The sequence below is a fragment of the Hippocampus guttulatus genome, chromosome 12 (assembly GCF_054856545.1).
Source record: "Hippocampus guttulatus isolate MCC_2025c chromosome 12, RoL_Hgut_1.0, whole genome shotgun sequence".
Classification (NCBI taxonomy): domain Eukaryota; kingdom Metazoa; phylum Chordata; class Actinopteri; order Syngnathiformes; family Syngnathidae; genus Hippocampus; species Hippocampus guttulatus.
The window spans coordinates 9,961,578-9,987,347 of NC_141272.1; the positions used below are offsets into that span (position 1 = coordinate 9,961,578).

The 25,770-nt window shown below is 40.9% G+C and overlaps 1 protein-coding gene across 1 annotated transcript in view; it reads left to right on the plus strand.

Moving 5' to 3' along the window:
- Positions 1-25,770, plus strand: part of sik2b (salt-inducible kinase 2b) — a 48,718-nt gene that overhangs the window by 4,139 nt on the left and 18,809 nt on the right. The window contains exons 2-6 of the mRNA XM_086124888.1: positions 1,311-1,427; positions 5,299-5,362; positions 19,992-20,153; positions 25,295-25,419; positions 25,625-25,748. Of these exons, the coding sequence (XP_085981014.1) occupies positions 1,311-1,427; positions 5,299-5,362; positions 19,992-20,153; positions 25,295-25,419; positions 25,625-25,748 (592 nt within the window). The remainder of the gene's footprint in view (positions 1-1,310; positions 1,428-5,298; positions 5,363-19,991; positions 20,154-25,294; positions 25,420-25,624; positions 25,749-25,770) is intronic.

The following is a 25,770-nucleotide window of genomic DNA, read 5'->3' on the forward strand; positions in this document are numbered from 1 at the left end:
CCCTAGGTTTGAGTCTCTGTGTGCCCTGCGATTGGCTGGCTCAGGGTGTCCCCCGCCGACTGCCCGAAGACTGCTGGGATAGACTCCATTCCCCCCCGCGACCCTTGTGAGGATAAAGCGGATCGTAAAATGGATGGATGGATGGAACACTGCATTTCAACTATTAATATTCTAAACACAAGCACAGTTGACCTGTGATTGTTATATTGAGTGGGGCGAAACACTGGCGGATATTCTAGTCTAAAAATTGTAACTTCTCTTTTGTGTTTTGTGTCCTCAAACATGCACACCAATGAAATGCCATTAAAAAAGAGGGAGTGGTGTTTTTAATGGTTGACCTTTTATTTAAACATTGTGTGGCGGCGACATGTGTAATACTCGTCTCCTTGTCTGCCATGGACTAAGTTAGTTTGAATTAATTACCGGTAGTATTGTTATCACTGTGATAATTTTCCTTTGACAAACACAGTCTTTGTGCTGTCCGGGCACGTGCACAGTAACACAATGACTTGTGTGTTTTCTCAAAACAGTGGCATTTCTTTTCGCTTTGTACGCAAGGAATCGCTGTGAGGGGAACTGGGCTGTACCGTTGTTTACTCATGAAACTTGCCTCACAGCCATTTAGAACTTTGCCGATAAAGAGGCCCCGACCAATATTGATTTTTTTTTTTTAAGATCCCGAAACTTGGCAGAAAGAAAATCCGAGAAACAATTAATGTGCCACTGAAATCAACATGGAGTCGGTTGACAGGACAGACAAGGAGGAGTACCTCAAATGTGTGGGGTTAAAAAAAATAGATTAGTATCACAGTCCACTGCAAAATATTCATGGCTGCAGAAATCTTCTTTTTTTTTTTAATCTAAATGGCCTCCGCTACTGTAAGACCTGTCCGGAGGAAAGACAAATTATGTAACCTTAACACTTGTCACAATGTAAAATCAAATCACTGGGCTTTGAGCCTCTACTCAGCAAATTTTGCAGTTTGGGATATGAAATGTTCAATTCTCTAGAAAAAACAAAACAAAACGCAACAACAAAAACCCTTAATGTGCCAAAAAGTAACTACATAGAAGATTTTCCTTAAGGATTAAATAATATCTAGTCCAACGAAGCTTCAGATGAAATGTGAAAACAGTGAACAGTCAAAATTTATAAAACCATCAAGTGGTGTAAGTGAACAGTAGGTGTAAAAAAAAAAAAAAAAACCACCTCGTCTCAGCGACACGTCAGTGCTATAATTCACAGATGGAAATAAAATGCCATATTGACTGTTGATGCCCCATGATTAACTTGTGTGCCCACTTCACAGGTGGCCATTAAAATCATTGACAAGACCCAGCTGGATGCGGTCAATCTTGAGAAGATCTACAGAGAAGTTCAGATCATGAAAATGCTGGACCATCCGCATATCATCAAGCTCTACCAAGTAAGTTGCTCCTCAATAAATCAACTCAACTCTTGGAAACTTTTAAGGGGATATCGCCTTTTCATGAATGCTCTCGATCTTCTTGGAGCAATGATTTGATCATTTTTGCCAGGGCTTGGATGTTGGCTTTTTTGGATGGTCGTTTCTCAACCGTACATTTTTTGAAATGTTGTTTTGAGATTTCTATTGTGCTTAATAAGGACTTGATCTGACCGAAAACTTTGAAGCCATTAATTAAAACAAACCTTTCTAAGTAGTTTGTATACAGTGCTGTAAAATAGTATTTGCTCCCCTGCTGATTTGTGTGTTCTTCGCATATTTATCACTTACAAGGGTTTCAGTTCATCAAACCAGTTTTAGTATCACACCGAGACTACCCAAGGAAATACAAAATGCAGTTTTTAAATGCCAATTTCATTTATGAAGGTACAAAAAAAAATCCCAAACAACCTGCGCCTACGTGAAAAAGTAATTGCTCCAACTTGTGAAATCACAAAGTAATTGTGACTAACGACACTTCTGGGAAAGCTGAGTTAAATTTCACAGGCAACACCCTCGCACCACATTTGATGAATCAAGGAATCACGTCAATAGAACCTATCAGACAAAGTGAAGCCTGCTACAAGATCTCAAGAAGCAAACGCGTCGGCAGCATGGCACATTTCCTTTGCATGAGAACTGACCAATCCTGAACTGTGTCTGGAGGATTTTTGAAAGGAGGAAGTATTGGTTATTTCCTCACAAACGGTAGCCAGAAATAGCCCAATTTCTAATTAGCATTAGATTGCAGTCTTTAACTGCAATTATCGAGTCATGTCAGCGCTTTCAGCTCCTTGCAACACCAGTCTTTATTTTTAATTTGGCTTTGCTAACACCGCCCTTCCCCCAGCGCTGTAATGATCTGCAACGGTTTGGAGAATATTTATTTTGCACATTTTGTGATGTTTATAGTGAGCCAAGCTTCCCAAAGTGCTGCACTGCAAAGCAGATTACAAACGGTACAATGAGAACATTCTGGGACAGTATTTCAGCGAGCAATTGGAGTTACGAGGAGCGTCAATATGGGAAATAAACAACATATTGTCTTTGACATTGTTTTGTTTGTTTGTTTATTGAACATAAAACATATATACAGTAATAATTTGACAGAAAATAAGGTAGATAAAAAAAGTAAAAAGAAAGAAATCAATCTTCATTCAACACAGTTATTATGTTCAAGGGAGTAGGAAGAAGTAAAAAACTTATCTAGTCCTACCCCGTTATGTGATTGTATCTAATAAATCATTTTTATATCAATCAGAAAAGAAAAAAGTAAGAAGAAAGAAGTGTGATGAGATGTGCTTGGAATTCTCCCAGAAATACTGTACCAGGAAGCTCTCTTTGTGCCGCAAGTACTTTGCTTTTGGAGTGCAGCACTTTGAGACATTACATACCCTTGAAAGACATTACAAAATATGCAAACAATGCGTTATTTCTGCATGTTGTCCATGCGGTCGTTAATTTTTAATCACACAACAATACAAATAAGGTAAATATAACTTTGTTCTGAGGCCAAAATGCATTAATTACACTTCTGTTCATTTCACTGGGAACATTGTGAGGCCAAAATGGATTAATTACACTTCCGTTCATTTCACTGGGAACATTTGGGTTTGCGAACGGAGTCACTGAAGGGATTCATTTCAAACTGATTAAATTCATCAACCGAGGTTCCGCAGTGTTTGCATTGTACATTTTAGAAATTCCCCAAAGTGCAGTGCTCTCAGGACACACTTCACCTCTGAAAAGGAGACAAATCTTGCGTTTTGAACTATTGCATTGGACGTGCTTACGTTCAAGTCCCATGACTGTTGCATTTGTTTGGCAAAGTTCCTTCACTGGGACAATGCACTAAATTTCCCGGTTGACCACAATAACATCAAAATGCTGGCAATATTGATGAAATTACGTAAGCCTCAGGGTCCTCCTTTGTTTCAACAAAGTAGACAAGTGTTCATTATCCTTCCACAACCATATGGCGATGTTCCAGCTTTCTGCCGTGTTATTTTGGTGTGTGTCATTCTTTCCGAAGGCATATCCAACCCATCAGTTCGGGTCAATTAGTGATTTCCTCTCCAGTCTCCAAACTATCGATGGCCTTGTGGCCCAGTGGGACGCCCGACACAGTAAAAAGAGGCAAATAGACACCCGCACTAAGCTCCCCACTCTCGATTGTCACATGTTTCACAAGGGGTAAACTCAATTTGTTATACTGTACACCAAATGGAAAGTAGGTTTGTGACCACTGTCCATCAATCAAAAGTGAAACTGGGACTACATAGTGAGTGCTTGTGTTTTCTATCGTGGGCATCGGCCTGAAAATCAAATTCATGTAACAACATTCGAATGGATAAAATAAAAAATACAAATAAATAGTTGCAGTCAGCAGCGTGGGCTATAGGTAGTCAAGCGTTTTCACTATGCACCACTTGTCTGGTCTTGTCAAGCCAAATTATGTCCTAGCCATCATCCCAACTCGGCACTGAACAGGAATGATCGCAAATTCTGATCATTTTTATGTTAGCATTCCAGTAATAGGTCTCGGTTCTTAGATCACAATTGGAGGAGGGCCGAGTAACACGCTTGACACAAAGCACCACATCGTTTTGCGGTGTGTGGCATTTTAACTATGAATACTATGAATCAATCACTTGTACTGACTGCATCTTACGGCATGACACATTATGGGCGAAGAGTTATTTCCCTGCATAGCATGTCGTCATAACAAAGGAGTCTGTTTACGGCAGGGACAGCTAATATCCTACAGCTGGCGCTATGTGTTGTTTGGGAGGCTCAGTGTCACCATTTGTACGTTAAAACCAGAAGATTACCGTTAGTCTCTTGCTGTGCAAGACCACTTTTAATGTACTGCTGTGGCCGTCTGCTGACTGAAAGGAAAGGCCTCCGTTTCTACAAAAGTAGCACATTTTCCCGTTACCCCCGTTTATTATTCTTGACATTTATGGGCCTCAGGAGACAATGGCAATGAATGAATTATATTTTTCTATTCTAAGAGAAAGTACGGAGAGTGGCATCGCACTGAATAAAGGAGATCATGTTGTTTACTTTGATCAGATATGGCCTCTTGCAAAAATAACTTTGCAAATTTAAAATTTGGAGCCATTTCCTGTTCAAGTAGATGTCGAATAAAAAGAAAAGGCTTTTAGATTTTTTCCAATTGCCATTATTATAGCACTAACCTGCTCTGAGAGTGTAATCAGTAACGTTGACATGACTCAAGTTATACTGTTAAATGTTAGTCTCAAATACGGGACAGACATTTCATTCCAGAATAATGGCCAAAAAGCTGCCATTAAAGTTGATTGAAATTGATTCTCTGTTCATTCGCTTGATGCATAACCAGCTTCTAAATAGCCAGAGAAGAGCTCAAACTCAAATGAGTTATGAAACAATGCTCCACCTCTTCCAAGAAACATTTCCTCACTCAATTAATTGGTAAGTGTAACAGATGGAAAATTGATCATCAACAAAAAGAGTGGGATTTCGAGTGCGAACGTCTGGCTCAGTGTGTCTGATTCACCCTCCCCACTCCACATTTAATTCTGTTTGATCTCCTGAATGTTTCTGCTTCTAAATTGGGTCTCCTCCCACACAGCGCCACATTGAGAACAAGCACTGCGGTGGTTTTTCGAGTCCCATTCAGATATCTAGCCGTCCACCTCATTTATTGTTTTTCTTCATTCCTCGTGGATATGTTGATTCAGGGGTCATTTCTTTCCATCAAAAAACATGTATGTAAAGTCTTTGGTGTGTGTGTGTGTGTGTGCGTGTGCGTCTATTTCCATTCAATACTGCCCTCTGCCCCATTTAGGTGATGGAGACCAAGAACATGCTTTACCTGGTCACGGAGTATGCCAAGAATGGGGAGATCTTCGGTGAGTTATCTTTTCAAATGCATTGTCAGCATAACCTTTGTGTCCCTCCCAGCTCAGTTTCACCACATACCTTCCCTGTTGCGTCACTGTTGCGTTTTAAACAAACAAGTATCAACATTTTCGCCTGGACGCGACTCAGGGCCCTCGCACTCCTCGTACTGTTTCCGGACCTCCATCGCAGTCGTCATATGATGAAATCTGAGAGCGATGTCCTGATCACGTGAATGTCATATGCTGCTCACAGTTGCCTTGTGCAATATGCATACAGCATTTATTGGTGTTTATTTATTGCTCTATATGGTAGTGTAGAATTGCCTGCCGGCTGCTTATGTTTCTCCACACTTCTGCATGTCATTCAGTTGATTTAAATGAAACATTTCACACCTGGAGATTACATGACGAGTGCTAAAGATGTTCTTTTGCACCTGCAGAGCGTAACAGCGTAAACGCTTGGACACTAACCATTTCCTTACTGAGCCATTATTTATACGTATTTGCACTAAAGCAACATTAAAGGAAAAGACAGGACAGGTAAACGTAGATGAAGCCGTAAACTTAGCAGACAGTTGTAACTTGTACACGTGCACATCATTGTTGGAACCCCTCTATTATTTAAAGAAAATCTCACAATAATGGCGAGTGATATTTGTAATCATTTTTCTTCTTTTGTATTTGTTTCTATGCCAGTCTTTCAAAATACATCGTCACATGAAAAGAGTCAAAGGCTACCTTTTATTTATTTAAAAAAAAAAAAGTAAAATGATGTAGTGCATTGTTGGAATGTCAGTGCTAAGTAAAGATTTGAATAATTTTGAATTTGGTTTATTCTTTGAAGCATTATTAGTACACTTTTTAAATGAACATTGAATGCAACCGAAACTTGTTCACTGTTGTCAAAAACGGTTTGCTTTCGGAAAGTCACTCAGAGCACACCCCCTTCCATTAATTTTCAAACTCAGCCTATGTTGTAAAGCAATCAGCAGCTCCAGCTTGAACCTGTTAACTTTCCTTGTACTGCCTGACGCACGGGGCTCTGGCACTCCTTTTTTCAAGCACTCTGAATAACCAAACGGCACATTTGAGCAGCACTTTGAGTTTCTAAACAGCCAGAGTGAAGCAGTGCGTGCCGGGAGGTTTTCCGAATAAGAACAGGAATGTTGTTTGCCGGTCCGAGCTCTACTCTTCTTGGTCTCAGTTTTTGCAAAATAAATTTCCCCCCCAATATACATCGACTCTGGAGCGACTTTTTTTTTTCTCTTCCTCATGATGCAATTTTTTGACTGGTCCGACTTCAGAGCTACATATAGTCAGAAAGCTATGATCGTTTGTGCCATTGGAATGCAATTTTACTGAGGTTAGAACTGAGTTATTCCCATGAATGCAACTATGCAGTATAAATAGGCAATAAATATGAAACCATCACTATAACTTTGCATATTATTTCATGAATATACGGGGCCAGGACTGCTTCTCACTGGTCCACCACAATATGGCTCATGGCGGCCGGACAAGGCCACCACCCATAAAGCCCTAATGTCACAACCTGTCCATAGGTGTTGAATAAAAATTGGTGAAATGCCCATTTCTGTTGCCAGCTGTCAACAAAATGTCTCCAAATCACAACTGGAAAACAACCCATCAACAATAACCACATGATTGTAATTGAGCGGAAAAGCATCAATCACCAAATGAGACCTGAAAGGTCTTTGCGATTAGCCACCAACAGTGGCAATTTCACATGCGCATAGATGTGGCCTACAAGGTACCACGAATGGAAATGACTTCGAGCGCCTTCATCCTAACCACCCAAAAAAAAACAACACCCGTTCAAACCCGACACTGCATACCCACAGACAACAAGACAACCGACAAAGCGTGAAGTCGGTCGGGGACATGCAAGATTGGTGGGTCGAGACAAGTGAAGAAAGGACATCCACGCATTTTCGACAATCATTGTTGGAATTTCTGAAGCAGTAGGAATGTTTAGATAGTGTTATTAATAGGCTTTTGCAACATGGAAGCAGGACATCATAGTGAAGGCATAGCAAATGTTTATGATCAAATTATTACTTTTTCCTTTCAGTACAGTCACATGCACCTGAGGAGTGTGCATATATATTCAGGCTTGAGAAATGTAGTCGGATGGTGACTAAGAGAGGAAAGGTAGTCCGCACTGAAGGGGTCTCACTCCCTGAAGGAACAATAGCAGACATTGAGGACAGCTACAAGTACCTCGGTATACCACAAGCCAATGGCAACCTCGAACTGGCAACAAGGAAAGCGGCTACGGCCAAATACCTCCAGCGAGTGAGGCAAGTCCTAAGAAGCCAGCTCAATGGCAAGAATAAGACCCGGGCAATAAACAGCTATGCCCTGCCAGTGATCAGATACCCTGCAGGAATAATAAGGTGGCCAAAGGAAGAGATTCAGACCACGGACGTTAAGACCCGAAAGCTCCTAACCATGCATGGAGGGTTCCATCCCAAATCCAGCACCCTGAGACTGTACGCAACAGAGATGTGTTCAGAGGGGGGTCCTTGGTCCTCGGCCTTGGCCTCGGAGTCAAGTCCTTGGTCCTTGGCCTTGGCCTCGGGAGTCAAGTCTTTGGCCTTGGCCTCGGATTGCCGGTCCTCGGACACAATGAGGGATTGGAGCCTCGAATCCCTTGTATAAGGACCGCAAAAATCACGAAGGAATCTAATAAATTCCATCCAAGGAAACCCATATTGATGGATTAACTCTGGCGCTTTAAGAGGGGCGGGTCTGCCACTGACAGGTAACAGTTAGCGCAACGTATAAAGAGCGGCATCACAGTTAGTTTCAATCACGGTTTGTTGCGTTCGCGATCGGCAGTTTAAATACCGTGTAAAGCCTTTCTGTAACAGTGGTGTCTTTTATTTAGTTATTTTTGCACTGTCGTCACGTTTGTGCGGTCGCACTAGAATGTTTGTTTGAACCAAGTAATTTGCGTTACAGCTGGAGTCAATAATGTCGGCAGTTCACTTTCGGGTTTGGCCGTTGGGATTTGGATTCCTTTTGCTCGATTCCAGTTATGTTTGCTGAATGCTTTCTCATGTTTGGAATAATGAATATTGATAATACATAGTTTAAAATGGTTGATTTAAGACGCATAATTTTCCCACGGGACGCACAGTTCCAAACAATGTGCGTTTTTGGGACGCAAGGAAATTTCTCAGTCAAAACAAACAAACAAACAAAAAAAACTACGGCAAGCCTGAGGATTTCACAGTAACAATCGTTACCGGTAGCGTGTCGTTTCCGTGGCGTCATTCTCACGGTACCGAAAAATAGTTTAATTATAAAAGTCGCCGCACTTGAATTGACTGTGTGATCCACGCGATTTCACTGCGCCTGTATGTGTGTTTGTGATGTGGTGTGGTGTGTGAGTGTGTTTCTTCTAATTTACTTTCGTTTTGTTTTGTTTTCAGTGTTGGGGGGGACACAACAGATGACGTTATGTGCGCATGCGGGTTGTTATTTTAGTCCGCAAACTGAGGAATCGCGCGGATGAAAGTTTGAGATGGCGGCGAAAAAAACTCACCAAGGTCTACTAATTACAATATTCAAGAAATTGGAATGCTTGTCTGATTTTTCGTATGAATCGTCCAAAGGGCGTATCACTAAACTCACCTGTGACGTATGCACAGAACGCGAGACCGAAATACGACGCGAGGCACGATTACGAGGCAAATTGGTCATTAGATTTGTAGGCTAATCGCTGTGAAAAATATTATGAAACAGTATTGGTTATTCTATAATTTACTGGTTGTAGCATGGTAACTTTATGAATAAAACATTCGTCACAAGGTGTAGTAATGCTAATGTTAACTGTTGGTAGAACTCATGATGACGTGTGTTAAATTCTTTCGTCAAATTGATCGTAGATTACACATGCATCGTCTTGGGAAGAGGATGTCAAGCCACATCAATACTTACCTGTATTAATGATTACCAGTCAATTAATCTTTGCAGTGTGAGATTGGAAAAAATACTCTGATGATGCCACATGAGTACACCAGTTTTTGATCCATTTATTTTTTGGAATAAACCTGGAGTACACAACTGCTGATGTAATGTTCATTGTTAATGCATAGTTTTCAAACATTGACCCTTGAAACATTATACTTTTGAGTTTCGGAATTCTTGATTATTAATATCAGTCAAAATAGAAAAATGGGTTCCCATGATGAACGTTTACGGAACCCAACATTTGTTATCGTGGTTTCCCATTGGGTAATCCGACGGAACCGAAAAACGGTTACCATGAATTTCCAAAATCCTCAGGCCTGCTCCTGAATTATTTAAATTTTTGCAGCATTTGTTTATCATTGTTTGTATATGTTGTTGTTTGTGTTATTATCATATGCAATTGAATAAGTAGACCCTTTCAGAATTCGAAATTTGGGACTCTCTCAAACCATAATGGCACTCATACTTTTCTGATCAGCGAGTCCCTGGGACTCGCTGCCGGTAAACTGTAAAATTATCACTGAGAGATTACTGCTTTTTCTGCAGTCAGTTATTGACTTCTATGCAAAGTCATTTCTCAACTTGTCGTCCGTGCCATGTCATGCCTGTTGAGTGTTGATTTACTTCATATTAAGAAACTACTGCACTAAAACATTAATTCATAAATGTATACCATATGATTTTTTTTTCTCAGTATAAATAACACGTACCCTGACTGTTCTACTCTTTGAATAAAAACACTTCATTCAAGCGTTAGGGAGTGCAAAGGGTTATTTATGATGGAGGGGTGTTGCAAATCATGAAGACCTGCCAAGTGGTATGATAGCATTGTTTTATACATGTCCTCGGCTAGGCCTCAGTTTCAAAATCAGTCCTTGGTCCTTGGCCTTTGCCTCGGAGGCAAGTCCTTGGTCCTTGGCCTTGGCCTCGGAAAATTTCTCAAGTCCTTGGCCTTGGCCTCGGAGTCAAGTCCTTGGCCTTGGCCTCGGGTTGCCGGTCCTTGGACACAACACTGGTACGCAAGCCGAAAGGAAGGAGGCCGGGGACTAGTGAGTGTGAGAGCCACTGTCTAGGATGAAACATCCAAGCTCCATGACTACATCAAGGAGAAGGCTCCAACGGATGACGTACTCAGAGAATGTCTCAGACAATGGGGAACAGAGGATGAGGCGCTGGAAGAGGGACCATCATGGGAGGACAAGCCGTTACACGGGATGTACCACCGGACCATAACTAAAGTGGCTGATCTCAAGAAGTCCTATCAGTGGCTAGAGAGGGCTGGCCTGAAGGATAGCACAGAGGCACTCATCCTGGCTGCTCAGGAGCAGGCCCTGAGCACCAGAGCCATTGAGGCCCAGATATACCACACCAGACAAGACCCAAGGTGTAGGTTGTGCAAAGAGGCACCTGAGACGATCCAACACATAACTGCAGGGTGTAAGATGCTGGCAGGGAAAGCCTACATGGAACGCCATAACCAGGTGGCTGGCATAGTCTACCAAAACATCTGTGCGAAGTATGGACTGGAAACCCCAAGGTCAAAATGGGAAACACCTCCGAATGTGGTGGAGAATGACAGAGCGAAGATCCTGTGGGACTTCCAGATCCAGACTGACAAGATGGTAATGGCGAACCAACCAGATATCGTGATCATAGATAAAGGGCAGAGGAAAGCCGTTGTAGTGGATGTAGCGATCCCAAGTGATGGAAACATCAGAAAGAAGGAACACGAGAAACTCGAGAAATACCAAGGGCTCAGAGAGGAGCTGGAGAGAGCCTGGAAGGTAAAGGTGACAGTCGTGCCTGTGGTGGTTGGAGCACTCGGGGCAGTGACCCGCAAACTAGATGAGTGGTTGCAACAGATCCCGGGAACAACATCGGACATCTCAGTCCAGAAATGGGCAGTGCTGGGAACAGCAAGGATACTGCGCAGAACCCTCAAGCTTCCTGGCCTCTGGTAGAGGACCCGAGCTGAATGAGGGACGGACACCACCCGAGGGGTGAGACAAGGAATTTTTTTTTTTTTTATATATACGGTATATATCGCAAATAAAGCCACTCATGTGGAAAGAGGGAACAGAAGATCTTAGTCTTTGTCTGTTGAAACCAGACAAGTGTGTGCAGTGTGATATCTCCAACCCAGCAAACGGGTCATCCTTTGGGGACCAAAAAACAGAGTACAGTATTTTTTTTATTTTTTTTTAAGTGGTTGCATCAACTGCAGGTCTGTGTTCTTTAAAACACACATATTTCTGCAACCGTTATGATTGGCTGATGACACTGCAGGCTACTCACACAGTCAAATATTTGAAGGGCTGTTTTGCAAATGTTTTAAATCCATTTAGATTGGTATTCTAAAAACGAGTGAAAGACATATTTACCCAGACTTGTAAATTTGCAACTACGGTATTCATTTGTCATGTTGTAATTGATCGGCTCAGACGAAACATGAACAAAAGTCCCACAATCATGTTGTTGATGATGTAAAATGTTTGTATTATATTTTTCTTCAAAACATCCTAGTCAGGAATTCATTTTGTTGTTGTTTTAAGCAGAAGAACATGTTGTGAACTGCCTGCAACATTCTCGAGTCATTGAGGTCGCCACACGTGATCAAAATGCAATAGGTTCTAATATCTGAAGGCACGTTACACTGGACGATGTCAACATGCACTGCGCCCTAGCACAATAAAACCAACAGAAAACAGAGTGGTTAGTGTTGAGTAGACACTATAGCTGCTTCTGCAAATGTATCAACATATATGTTCAGAATTGCTACAAAAATATTGTTGTTGTCAGCCGGAACCCTCAAATGTCCAAACGTGGTCAATTTCATATTTTATTCCATAAATTGATACCAACGGTTGGTCCCCATGTGGCCTGTAAATTATTATATTGTAACAAATTATGAACCAATCTGAGGTGCTGAAAATAGCTTGAGAGCAAATCTATTTACCGGTACTACATTGACACTTGAACTGTGCGAGAAGTGTCTTATAACTCCACCACTTCTTGACTCCGCAGAAGTCTCACACCATCCTGACTCCGCAGAAGTATTACCGTATATTACCTAAGTGAAAGTTTTCTTGACAGCAAAAGTCTGAAAATGCTATAGTTTGATTTTATCTAATTAAATAGACCTTTTTTTTGGTTAAATATTGATTGCTATCATGCTTCGTTGCAGAAGGAAGCCCATTCGCCACAAAGGCATGTTTGCGTGCAGATTCATTTTTGCTTTATGCTGTTTAGTCACCCCCCATCCCCTGTTCCACTCTTAGACCTTTGAAGCGAAGTTTTGGAAAATGATGTAACCAGAGTCATTATCTTTGCATTACGTTTTCTCTTGTCAAGGCTTAAATCTTTTTCTCATCTGTGCGGCCCACTCCGATCTGGAAAAAAAAAAAGCATGCCTGACACTATTGCACAAGAGAATGGCAGGGAAAGATCGATCAGATATGGACTTGTGAGAAGATCATGATCCACATAACTAATTAACTTCACCTATTAGACTGTCTGAGAATGTATCAAACCTAATTCCAGACACAGTTGGCTTGAGAGGATTACTCAACAGTCAACGTAATGGTCGTGTGTGTGTGTATTTGAGGCCAGTGTTCCACTTGTGATGTTGACTCAGCAGCTGCCATTCCTGTTCATGTGACCCACAGAGAGCGAGGAAGCAGACAGCAAGAAAAGAGAACACACAAAAAAAAAAAGAAAAATGGAATGCTACAATGATGCCCATAGAGAAAGATCCATATAGGCTTGTTTGTCGAGCTGCCACTGCATCTCATTCTCACCTCGTCTCTCTTAAATAACCAATGATGGATGGTTATTTCACATTGCACGGTCTGAATATTTCCTCTTGGATCTTTGGCGGGATTTATAAAACCATTGTGTCCTGATTCCTCTGACCCCCTTGCCCTGATTGCACAATGGAATATTGTTATGCAAGAGCAAGTGTATATGTCATCATCAGCTTTGACTCAGGCAGGCAGATATAGACTGCATTGAAAGTGTTTTGACATTGGATTGTACAGTCATGCACAGTGAAACCTGAAAGGTCACGCTAGTTTATTCGAATCTCAAGACAAATGTTCCAATTAGAAAGAATACCGTTTGAATTGAGTCTCTCTCCAGTCAGCCATCATTACCGGGAATATTTTATTAACTGTACAGGTAATGTTTGAAGTAACATTCCTGTCATACAAAGTGTATATAAAGACAAAAAAAAAGTAACCACTGTTAATATTTAAAACAAAAAAAACACTCTTTGCACCCGCTAAATTTGAATGATGAGTGAGGGCATAATCAAAGTCACACACCTATTTTCATAACAGTCTTAAGTGTAAAAGGAGTTTCATCACTATAAATGGGCCATTTACTTTTTGATAATTGACAAAGCCAGCATTAGCATTTAGTGTTAGCAAATAAGCCTCAAAGAAGAAACCAAACACATGCACACAGTCTTGATGCTGACGGAACTGAGTGCATATATAGATATATACAGTATATCTTGAATATGATATTGTGCGATTTGCTCAAATCGCATGTGAGACACAGACAGACATTGAGGCGGTTCAACCCCCAATCCGATGTGATATTGGACGACATGTATGTCTAACAGTACACTGTCACAATGGGCCAACGAGGTTGCATATGAGCAGGATAAGTTGCGTGCATGCATATACAAGGCTTGTCAAAAAAAGTTCAGGACAGGTGTCACAAAAGATATTTAAAATACAAACTATTAGTTTTCCCCTTCCAAGTAATCCCCCGTAAACACGCTTTCCCAGCTATTCCTGCCACACCGTGATGAACAACTGAAGGGATTCGATTGTCATGACTGTTTTTGATGTCACTCACTTATTTGAAACGGGGTGCCTTGGTGACCCCCCTGATCTTGGAAAAGATCACATGTTCGTAGTGTGGGTGTAGAAATGTATCTTTCGTGACACCAGTCGTGGAACAATTTTGACATACCCCATATGTGAAAGCCGAGCGGAATATGGCACAGGCAGTTGGAGATGGCTGTGTTAATGCTTTCCCAAGGGGGATGTGGACACCCTCTGTTTACTGATGTGCCTTGGTGTATGCTGCGCCTCAAGATATGTGAAAACTACTGGACAGATCAAACCTGGAAATTGGGTCGAATGCAAATATAGCAGCAGTCCAGTGAGTGGATGCTTGATGAAAAAAGGAAGCAGAATAGAGATGTGTGTTGGGGACGTCCGTTGAAATTTGTAAGGTGGTGGGGAAATGTAGGGCATGCATATTTAAGAAAGCACTACTGGCGTGATGAGGAGAGCGTTGAAGCTGACAGAGAGCTCAGCTCGCTCACTCACACAGATCTCAGTTTGCCTGATAGGAAAGGAAGGAGACGTTGTTGCCTTCAAAGAAATCCTATTTTTGATACACCGCCCTATTTCCGTAAGGCAGCTCGTTTGCTCAGTCATATCATGGGGTCACTGGGACTATTTGGACACCAGTGTGTCTTTGATGTTGACATGATTAAAGAATGATGAGATTGACAGCACAAAATGTTTTTCTGTGATCTTGAAAGGATTCATCTGCATGTCATTCCATATTTCTGCAAAGGAGTAAACCTGTTTTTCGTGATTGTATCTCTCTTATGTCTCTGTACACAAGCAAATGTAGAAGACCATGTTGCGTAACCACATTGCAGTGCAGTGACAAATGTCAATTTTTTGAATTAACTTGAATGCTTGAAATGTATAGTTTATTTTATTTTTTTCACTTCAAAATGACAGTGGGTAACAGTGGCTATGTTTGACCAATCACAAAAGACATGAGTCATTGTTACATGATCAGCGAAACTCAAATTTACACTCTTTACAAATTAGATTTCAAGGACAAAACCTTATCTACATACTGAACAAAACTGATGCATCATGGTTGGAACCGTGGAATGTCAGGACATTCCACATTGTTGTAAAAGCAAACTGTGTGCATCCATATCTCATTGATTTGAATTGGAGACCAGATGGGTCATAGCCGATACATGAATAATCCTCATGTACTTAATGTACTGGAAAAACATTTTTTCAAGACATTGATTACATGGGAACGATCTAGAAAATTGTCTGTCAGCAGCCGGCAGTTCGTGTCAAGTGATCACAGATTAGTTTTCAGACCAGTGAAAAGTTGAAAAATAAACAACAGTCTGATGTTTGACCTCAGCTACCTCAAGCAACTTGTATCAGTGTCATCAGAGGGGATCTTGCTCGGAGTAAAAAAATAGTTTGATGAAGATTGTTTGAAAATTGCACCCAGTAGAGCACTGAGTGGCAAGGGTACTGGCCTTTTGCAAGCAACTGACCTTTTACTCCCTGACGTACCCTCTAAAATCAAAAGTAGTGTTGCTCAGACATAAAATAATATCTGAAGGTTTGGAGAAGTTTTCAAAGTCTGGTTGGGTGTGCACCTCTCTTGGTGTTGGCTTGAAGTGATTCAGTAAAATAAGCATTTTGCCAAGGTTGCAGGTGTGATTCCCCTTTCCACCTGCTTAAGTCATTCATTTCAATGATTCTAAGCACGTTGCACAACACTGAGAGAGTGCTCGCTGGATCAAACATTCAAGTTTCAAGCTTTTATTGAGTTAGCCTTATAAAGGTCAGCTGTAATATAAAACTAACAGTACGTGGAATAACATCAAGGTTTAATCCCCCAAGATTATGCCCATGAACCTGGCATTATAGACTAATAGAGCTCTAATTTTACAGCAATGAACTATTATCACCAGGCTGGAATAGGATTTAGATACTAGAACTTATCTAGGGACAAATCATTCATGAGAGTTTTTTTGACAATGCTTTTAACTTGGTGTTTGAGAGGATAGCCTCAGTATCCAACTGACTGGAAGCGATATCTATGCAAGTGTCAAAGGGTTGAATAATATTTTTGATCAGATGTCGTCTCGAGATATCATCAAAATAAGCATTTAATTTAAAACCTTTTTAAATGTCCGGGTCCCAACCAAACATAGAAACGTTGAAGGAGTTGTAGTTAAAAACCAAGTTGAGCTCTAGCTGGCTCTGAGCCATTTTTAAGCGCTTAGCGCTCCAAAATGAAATAATCACCAGCGTCTCTCTGCGTACGCATAGATGTGACTTCAATGTTATTGATGCATTTCAATGGCTTGGCTATCGGTTTGTGATGTGGAAAGAGACTGCGTGTTTTTGCCCCGTGTCCTCCACACCCACAGACTCTCTACTCCTCTTTCCACTGCGGTGCGATCTGAAGTTAGGCCAAAGATCAATCCAGCAGTCTTCCCCGTAGACATACTGTTTGTCCCATCTAAACCTGAGCAACTGTTAAGAGACTCAATTCTTCAGCCAGCTCTTTGGCACAGCAGAGCGACTGTTGATCTGTTCCCTAAGACGCCCATGATTCATGCTTGTTCTGTTGAGTTCTTTGCCTTGGCCAACATTTTCTTGAGGGATTACTCATCCTACTTGATTTTGACTCGGTTTGGGTACTCATTGTCAATTTAACGGACCAGTGATTATGGGTGACTTGTTCAACTGGAGTTCACAATGTGTGTTGCTCAATTGAAAACAAAAGCTTTTGACAGTCAGTGGTAAAATCTCAGGTTGGACATGTCGTAGGTTGTTGGACAATGTAAGGTCCCCGATGTCATGTGTCTCTCTATTTAGGTCACATACCAATGAGTTAGGATTGAAGATTAGGAACAGAAAACACTGTAATTGATATTTCCCAGTCAAGGGAATTAGCTGAGAACATTTGCGGCTGTAATGTGCGGTTACCGTAATTGAATTTTAAGTGTTGTTAACATATGACAACCGAGCTACCCAGTTATTTAATGTGTCTTTCTTCATTCAACCAACAATCAATAGTCATTTCTAAATATCAAAGTGAAGTCTCTATTAAACCTTAGTACCTTTCTCAATTGAATCTGTCCGCAGGATCATGCTGCGGGGGCGGGAGGCTAACTGTGACTTGGGCAATGAGGGGCATCCATCTGTGCCCACCGCAACCCTTCCTCCCCCTTGCCAAAATATTTTCAATGGTTGTCCATTGCCAGTCGTCGTTTGGCATTTTACTGTGATCAATGCTCACCCAAGTTCTGTTGGTATCCCCACCCCCAACGACAAGATATGGTCTGCAACAAGCTAAAAGGCCATCTTTATGTTATTCATATATATATATATATATATATATATATATATATATATATATATATATTTTTTTTTTAAATCTTTAGAGGTCATCAACCTGGGAAAACTTCCATCCACAACCACCTGTTCTTGCCACCCCATCGACCAATTATTTTAAAAGCCAATACAATGACATTCAATCTTATCGCTTACGTCTTTGTCTATAAGAATCGCATGCCATCAACATTCTCGGTGCTATGATCAATTTTACCGTATATATGTTTCCCTACCGTGAGAAGTGCCTGAACTATCCCATTGAGTGATGCCTTAAGAGTCAAAAGCTGCGTTAATTTAGGACTATCGTGTTGATGGGAGACAAAAGGCATGTCAGTAAAATGCAGCTGCCAAAAGTGATGGAATGAACAGTGGGCGTTTAGTTGAACTTCATATTTCATATTTCAGTGAATCACAGTGCTACCATACGTCCATCCGAGCGCTACCTTGATAACCAGAGATGGAATGAACACGCCAACTGCTGAAGAGCAAACTACTTTGCTTTGATTGTAGCCTCAAAACAGGAATGATGTTACTTCAGCGACCTGTTCTCTTGGACCTCTTTGGCACATTCCTCTCTGTGGTGTTTCTTTTGATTAGCAGCTTTGTATGAAAAAATAAGCGCTGCCTTGGTCACTGAATGGCATCTTCTTTGGAATGTACCAGCTACCATCTAATCAATAGCCTTTTTTTTTGATGTAAGGAATTCCTTGACCATCCTGTGGATGACTTAATGTTCCCTTGGAGCAATGGAGAATGAGTGTTACAGTATGTCCTATTATTATTATTCTACAAGACTTTTGAGTCTTTGATTATTTTGCCATTTGATGTGTATTACTGGCCCATCGGAAATATATTGTCCTCTGTAACATATCTGATGTGTACAGTGGTACCTCTACTGACGAATTTCTCTTCATATGAAATTTTCAAGGTACGAAACGCCACAACATGAAAATATTGCCTCTTGTTACAAAAGAAATTTCAAGACACGAAAGGTAAAAAATACAGTATGGCCTGCTAATCGCAGCTCCGAATTTCTTGAACGCAACATACTTATAGCTACTCTGCCATTGGCTATGACCGAGCATCATCCTGGCATCCTATTGGCTAAGAGGTACTTCTACTGAGTGTGTTTATGCGTGTCGACAGATAGCTATGCGTCCTCGTCATTTGCCCTTCCGGCCATGAGGCCTTCTGATAGTTTTACGTAAATGTGAATCACGCAGAAAAATAGTTCACCAGTTGGGCGATTGCTAACTATGCTGATGACATTTACATGAAAAACGCATCTCTACTTACATTTTCTAGGTAAGAAATGTCTTTGCCAGAACCAATTAATTTCGTAAGTAGACAACCTGTATTTTTATGGTAATATTTGTAATACAATATAAATAAAATGTTTTTCGCATTGTGTGATGTATTTTATTTATTTATTTTAAATGACCAAGAATTTTGTTTTCAGGACACCCACACATCACTTGAGCATATCCTGAATTGGTACAAAATAATTTTACCGTGAGTAAATATCACCCACGACAAATTTTCAGTTCTTTGGTGATTTTGTCACAAAACCAATTGTCAACTAATAGCGCTCCTTCAATCTGTTTTGTGTTTTTTGCCATTAAACCAAAACCAAGAACATATAAGCTTGTATCTTATACCGTATAAACTGCTTAAAATTTACATAATGTCTCATCTTTTTTCTTCATTAATTTCCTTATGTTTCAATTTATAATTTGTCAACTATCTGCCCTTCGTGTCACTTGAACGGGAAGCACATTGGTTGAATGTGTTGTGATTGTTTGGTTTGGTTGATAGTCTGGTTCCCTCACAGCTTGAACAAAAAAGCCTATTCTTTCAAATGGGGGGGGGGGGGGGGGACAATTTCGCTAAATTCAAAACTATGAACAATCTCACTCTTCAACACTCCACAAGATTTTATTGGCACGCTGCATTAAACTACGACCACTGCTATCTGCTCATGCCAATAGATAAACAGGAATCAAACGCTTAAAGTTCCTGTATTTCCGCTATATATCCACAAAAAAAACCTCTGCAGACCCCCCCCCCCCCCCGCCCCCTCTTTCTGTCTTTCTTTCTCTCTCTGCTACTGCTGCAGTGAAGCAATGTTTCTACACATTCTTTGCCTTCCTCCTAAAGCTGTAATACATTCATGCTGTCTGACATGAAGCGGTACTGGATAAAAGAAAATGACAGTATCCTGCTCCGACTGCACAAAGTATGCTGTGATGTAACACATCCATAAACGGAAGTTGGCAGCTTGCCTGCGCTTCATAAAAACAAAAAAAACAAAACAATAAATTACTCGGAGAACAGATCCAGCAGCATAGAGTGAATTGATTGGTCAAATACTTTGGTTTGTGTTTGTAAAGCCTGCGCAGTCATTGCTTATTACGATTCTAACAATTTATCTCTCTGTTTGGCTGCAGACTACCTGGCTAAGCACGGCCGACTGAGTGAGATGGAGGCCAGGAGGAAGTTCTGGCAGATCTTGTCAGCGGTGGAATATTGTCACAACCGCAAAATTGTCCACCGGGATTTGAAGGCAGAGAATCTGCTGCTGGATGGCCACATGAACATTAAAATTGCAGGTACGACAGCAGCACCAGTATACATGTATAAATTTTTTAATTCAAAAAGGTTTTGATCCATAGCTACACTATGATTTCAGCACTGACATAATTTAGAAATGTTTTAACTATCTGCTCTGCCCACTCGCACTTTTGTGTTGGGAAGTGGTTGGGGGTTACGTGTGAAAAGACTGTTGGAGGAAATTCTCAAGAAGGCTGTTTTTTCAAAACTGAAGCGTAAGAAGTGCAAAATGCCTCCTCTGGGACACTGCAGCTTTATGTTTGAAGGGGCAAACCATGAAGGGCAAAAAGTGAAACAATACCAGATGTTGGCATGTAAAACCAATGTGGTTATTTGTCGTAGTATGAGGGACGGAGGGAGGGGATCTCGGGAGGGAGGGAGGGAAAATCAGTTTTTGCACTTGATGTTGGTTTCTTGTTCAATTTTGTGTCATCTTTGAATGGTAGTTTTTATGCAAAAGAGCCCTTGGTATTGAGAAAAAAAATGTGAGTTGGTTATTTTGTCGTTTGCTTCAAGCCCTTTGTTGTGTGGTTAGGATGTTGTCATTTATACATGCATTAAGAAATGTATTATCAAAAAAAGGATAATCCATAACATTACCTATTTTGCCCGTATGCGCATATTTTGTCAAGATTCAAAATAACATTTTTCTTTCCATACGGTGGTTAGGAAGTACATTGTCTTATGTGAGTCCCATAGTTGCTCCGATGGAAAAATTGTGTCCCCCTCCAGCATTTACTGAACACTGGCCGTCCCTGGGGGTGAGTTAGTTATTATTTGTAGGCTGTAATTAGTTGTGCGATTGAACTGTGCAGGGTTTTACGATTGTTTCAACAATACTTAAGGAATAAAACCGTTCAAGAACATGAAATTAGAGCTGCTGTTTGTTTCTACCCAATGTTCCAAGCAGAAAAGGTCAATTTTGACTAAAGCATATTACTGTTATTTTGCTGGCACATTTACAGGTTTCTCGGATGGGTCCCAAGATTATAACCTAGAGATGTTATTACCCCAATTTAAAGAGACATTTTTGACTCACCGCCAATTGTCCACAGCGCAGATTAGCTTTAAAAAATGAGGAACAAACCATTACTGGGCTCGTGATTAGGCAGAAGGGGAAAAAAACTCTGTAGGGAGATGAGCAGCATTATTTGCTGTGTGATTTGAATGCATCCTAACAAATGGAGGGACATGACCGAGGACATTTTTGTTTTATTGACATGAATGCAAAAAATGGCAACGCTACGACAACAAAAAATGACTCATTAAAATTGCTAGCAAATTATGAATTACTTATCACTATTAGTAGTCAATATTGGGTGTGTGAGAATCTTGTCAATCTAACAAATGAATCAACACTGCCTCTGCTAGTTAGACCAGTAGAAGAATCGCTATTGTCATGACATACTGTACATGCATATTCACAAAATGGTACCTCTAATTTTAACTTATTACAGTAGTGGACACTGGAAACACACACATACTTGGTTACTGTGTTCTTTGTTTCACCTGTGGTCACAAGCTATGGGTTGTGCCCTGAAAGAACGAAATCAAAGATACATGCAGCGGAAATGAGTTTCCGCTGCCGGGTGTCCGGACTCTCACTAAACGGCGAATGCTTTGCGACTGTTAGGTTTCGTCAGGGTTCATAAAAGGTTCGCAAACAGTTTTACTTGTCACAGTTTTTCTTGATTTTGAACTTGTCCAAAATTTCCTTGCGAATTTATTGTTTCGCTCACAATGGCAAATGGATTGCCGAGTAGAGGGGGTGTCAGAGGCAGCAGGGGTTGCCTTTCATGTTTTCACCTCAAAAAGCCTTTCTGAATGCAAGGTGGACCGTTTGAAGCTGGTTAGAGGGAGGGGGGTGTGGGGGTGAATATCATTTCCAGAACTGAAATCAGACCTCCACCATTACAGAACATTCCTCATTTGGACTAACACCAAATTGTAAATCTCTTAAGGTACCTACCATCTCTCTGTCTGAATTCTTGACATATGAAACAAATGCAACATTTAATCAGATGTTCAACATCTTGAATTCTTGACAAGACATAACACACAAAGAGTCTGTTGTTGTTCAATCTCAAGGATAACACAATCACGGTGCATCATGTGTCATGTTTGTGCAACAGAAGCTCGACTTGAGTCATGGGGGCAAATAAATGACTCAACCATCCTTGTTTAGCATATGTTAACATCTGCAGGCACTCGGTAGCCTTAGCCAGCAACAGCTATAGCTATTAATGGAGTTTTTATTTATTTATTTATTTATTTTTATAAGCCTTGTTTCGCTAAAGTAGTACAGTTGGGTTCATTTTGCCACAGGATAATTTGGCTCCAATAAACAGCCATGATGTTTCTTGAGCTCAGATGTCTTTTTAGCCAAGCATGATAAACGAATGCGCTTGCCTACCAAAGTTTCATGAGCCTTTAGCTGCAGTCATTTCAAGTGTGCCATTGTTGAGGCTAAAATTACGCTCATGCGATTGTGTGTGTCACATACACTGTTCAGCTCGCCTGCAGTGTGCAGCAGCTTTTTGACGTCAAACAGGCTGCTTAGTATTCTGCTCCACGATGTGGGTCACAGCTTGTGAACATACATTTACACTGGCAATAAAAAAATTCTTACCTGTGTCATATTTGCCTTCACAGCAATAGCACACAGTAAGCACAATTGATCTTAGCCCTGTGTCCTGCACACCGCTTTGACTTATTTGCTTTAATACGTCTGCTGCTGTACCTGCATGGAAGCATACTGAAAGATGCTCAGGCAAATTATCTCATCCAAAGGACTGAAAGTTTGCAACTCATTTCTGCTGTGTTGTAATTGTATGGTCTTTAAAATTCATTAGTCATCCTTGACATCTTTTGCCTTTTTTTTAAATTCACTGATTGACAGGAAGCACATAACTGATGCAATTTGTGTGCAGATTGGAAGTATTGTTCAATAGATTGCTGGTGGTGCATTGGATTTTAACATCTGCCATTCATAGTATTCAATGGCCGTGATTAGTATGGGTGATGAGGGAATCTATTATTCAAGTATAAGTCCCTACAAGATCTGCTCACGTTTGTGACGACATTGTCGTTACATTAATTGTAAATGGGGGTGGTACCGGACAGAATTGTGGCACTCATCCTGTCTCTTGCCCTCACACCGCACAGGGTGTGTCCGTGTGTGTCTGCGCTCATGTGCTGACATCACCTCCAGCCCCATTATGTAAGCCTGACTTTTTTAATCATCGTTATTTATTCTTTTAGCCCCCCCCCCTTCCTCCCTTTTTACATAACTGTGTCCAATGATGGAAAAAAGCATGAGGGCAGAGGGTAAAGTGAGCGCCATTGTCTGTGCCTGCTAACTGTGGGTGTCATTGTAATCACAGGGGTTGCATTCGTAAAACAGAAACAGTACTTACTCGTTTTTGTTTTTTTCTGACCAGTGACTATCGCCATTTTTTTAACACTCCCTTTTCATTGGAAATCTAAAACAATGCTCAGGTTGAAAATGTCCACTGTAACAAGGGGGGGGGGCTGTTTGGAAGCTATATTCTTTATTGTTAAATGAGGTCGTTTTAATTCATTACTCACTTAAGTCAGATGCCTCTGTGTGTGTGTGTGTGTGGGTGTGCGCGCGCGTGCGTGTGTGTGTGTGTGTGTGTGTGTGGGTGTGTGTGTGTGTGTGTGTGTGTTTGGGTTACTGCAGCTTGAACTTTAAATTTTAAAAAGTAGCCTGGAATCTCCATTTTCTGTGTATTTAGCGAATGTGTGAACCCCTCCTGTCTCATGCTTTTCCCAAGATAAAATCTAACTTGTTTGCTCTGCAGACAACCAGTCGGAGCAAAGCCTTTGATGAGCTCATGTGATTCTAGCGCCGCAGGTGACCATTCAGGGGGCCCGTTTGCTCATCATAAAAGTATGCGGCTTATATAGCACATTATGCAAAGCCCACTGACACCAGTGGCACCCGGATGCAAAGAGGGAGACCAGCATTTTGTTTCTTCAAGGGAAATTTGGTGTTAACATAACCGTTAAAATACGGTTTCACAACATATTGGTATTAACAAAGTACCGCAGTAGCTTGCTATAAAAAAAATGAATCACCACGATATGTTTTCAGCACTGGTGCTTGAGCACATTTCAGCAGATAGCAAAGAGTTCTCCAAAAAGAGGTGATGTGTGTTTGCCTCAAGCTGTTTATTAGTCACCCCTGTAAAACATGTATAAAAGTACATATTTGTACAATGAATGGAAAAAAAAGATGGATTAGCGCTCTGTGCTAGGCCGGTGCGTACTTTATTCAGCCGCCGGCCCCACACAACAGCGATATGGCAACACAGAGATAAAACATCTGAACCAAAACAAAGAAGCTATGTAGAATATTGAAATACCAAAATGTTTTACAATCGCCTATTCGAAATGAAATTCCCATGTTAAACATGATTTGGGTTTTTATGTAACATTCAAATTTCTTGAAATCCTGAATATGCTGTCTTCATTAGCTCTAGCTGCAGTCATCAACATTTTGGGCATCACATCATGAAATGTTTAATGCTTTGGTTGTGAATATTTAACAGTGAGTTTCCCTTTTTTAAATCAACCCAAACTATATTACATGATTATCCAATTTATTGAGATGCAATTGTCTGTAATGCGAGAAAAGCTCCAGAATTTGAGGATTACAGCTGAAAATGCTTGTTCAAGTCAACTCCAGTAGTAAATTTTATTTGACATTTCAACTATTGACAGGGGTTTTTGGTTAGGTTTATCACCTCCAAAGACAGAAGATATAAACGTTATATGGAATCACTAGTTCGACCAAACATTGTCATATGCAGAGCATACAAGAATTAGTATTTCCATCCAGCAGCACAATGTAAGTCCACATAAGAAAGATAGAATAAATAGTCTTCACATACCAGTGGCGTCTCTGAGCTTCTTCTTCTTCTCTTATAATTTCATTAGTCATTTGTTTTTTCCCGACAGATTACTGGTATACTTACTCTCTTATCTGCCACTCGATTGATATATAATAGCGAACAAACCCTTGTGGCATCTGGTCAATTTGTCATTTTTGACATAACCATGTATCAGAGATTGATTAAAAAAATGTAATTGTCAAATGGCTGGCTGTCTTTGGCAGACTTTGGATTTGGGAACTTCTTTCAGCCTGGCACGCCTCTGGCCACGTGGTGTGGCAGCCCCCCTTACGCGGCCCCTGAGATCTTCGAGGGCCTACAGTACGAGGGCCCGCAACTGGACATCTGGGTACGTTGCGTGCATGAGCTGTGCCACGGCCCAGCAACAAATGCCACTTTTCCACTGCAAGTCTCCTCTGGTACTGTTAGAAGCAAATCACCGACTGCGACAGCTACATCTCATTTAGCTGCTTTTTACAGCGTCTTGTTTATCTTTGGATTTGAGTAGTAACAACCACTTTTAATTGTGCCATCTGTCTTTTGGATTGTTCCAGAGTATGGGTGTGGTGCTATATGTGTTGGTCTGTGGTGCCTTGCCCTTTGACGGACCCACTTTGCCAGTACTCCGACAGCGAGTCTTGGAAGGAAGATTCCGCATCCCCTACTTCATGACTGAAGGTAGGAAGTTCATTTTAGCCAA